The sequence below is a fragment of the Pterocles gutturalis genome, unplaced genomic scaffold, assembly GCF_000699245.1.
Source record: "Pterocles gutturalis isolate BGI_N339 unplaced genomic scaffold, ASM69924v1 scaffold32875, whole genome shotgun sequence".
Taxonomy (NCBI): Eukaryota; Metazoa; Chordata; class Aves; order Pterocliformes; family Pteroclidae; genus Pterocles; species Pterocles gutturalis.
In genome coordinates, this window is record NW_010141899.1 from 5,283 (window position 1) to 5,596 (window position 314).

A 314-nucleotide genomic window follows, 5' to 3' on the forward strand; every position below is an offset into this window, starting at 1 on the left:
GGAAAGCATCCTGGCAGGCCTCGCAGGCCTTCCCGTCCCTCATGAGGTGTTACTGTAAAGCTGCCTGCGCTGGGCGTTCACCCTGGGGGGCAGAAACAGCCCTTCGGTCGCTCTTCATGGGATTATCCCACAAATGTTAAACACATAAAATACATAACGCCTGCGTTTCATTTCTTTAAACAACCACAAGCGATTCTGTGAGGAAAACCGCTGTATTTCTCCATGAACTTAAAGCACCCCGCGCGGGCCTTGGCTGTGAGCGTGGACAGGCTTTTCCCCAGCCCGGGCCCTCAGCCTCTCCGCTGCCGCCTGCG

The 314-nt window shown here is 56.1% G+C and overlaps 1 protein-coding gene across 1 annotated transcript in view; it reads left to right on the forward strand.

Annotated features, from left to right (window-relative positions):
* Nucleotides 1-58, forward strand: part of LOC104469622 (glyoxylate reductase/hydroxypyruvate reductase-like) — a 4,300-nt gene extending 4,242 nt beyond the window's left edge. Inside the window, 1 exon segment of the mRNA XM_010084198.1 lies at nt 1-58. This exon segment is cut by the window's left edge and continues 15 nt beyond it. Coding sequence (XP_010082500.1) covers nt 1-58 — 58 coding nt within the window.
* Nucleotides 59-314: the final 256 nt, after the last annotated feature.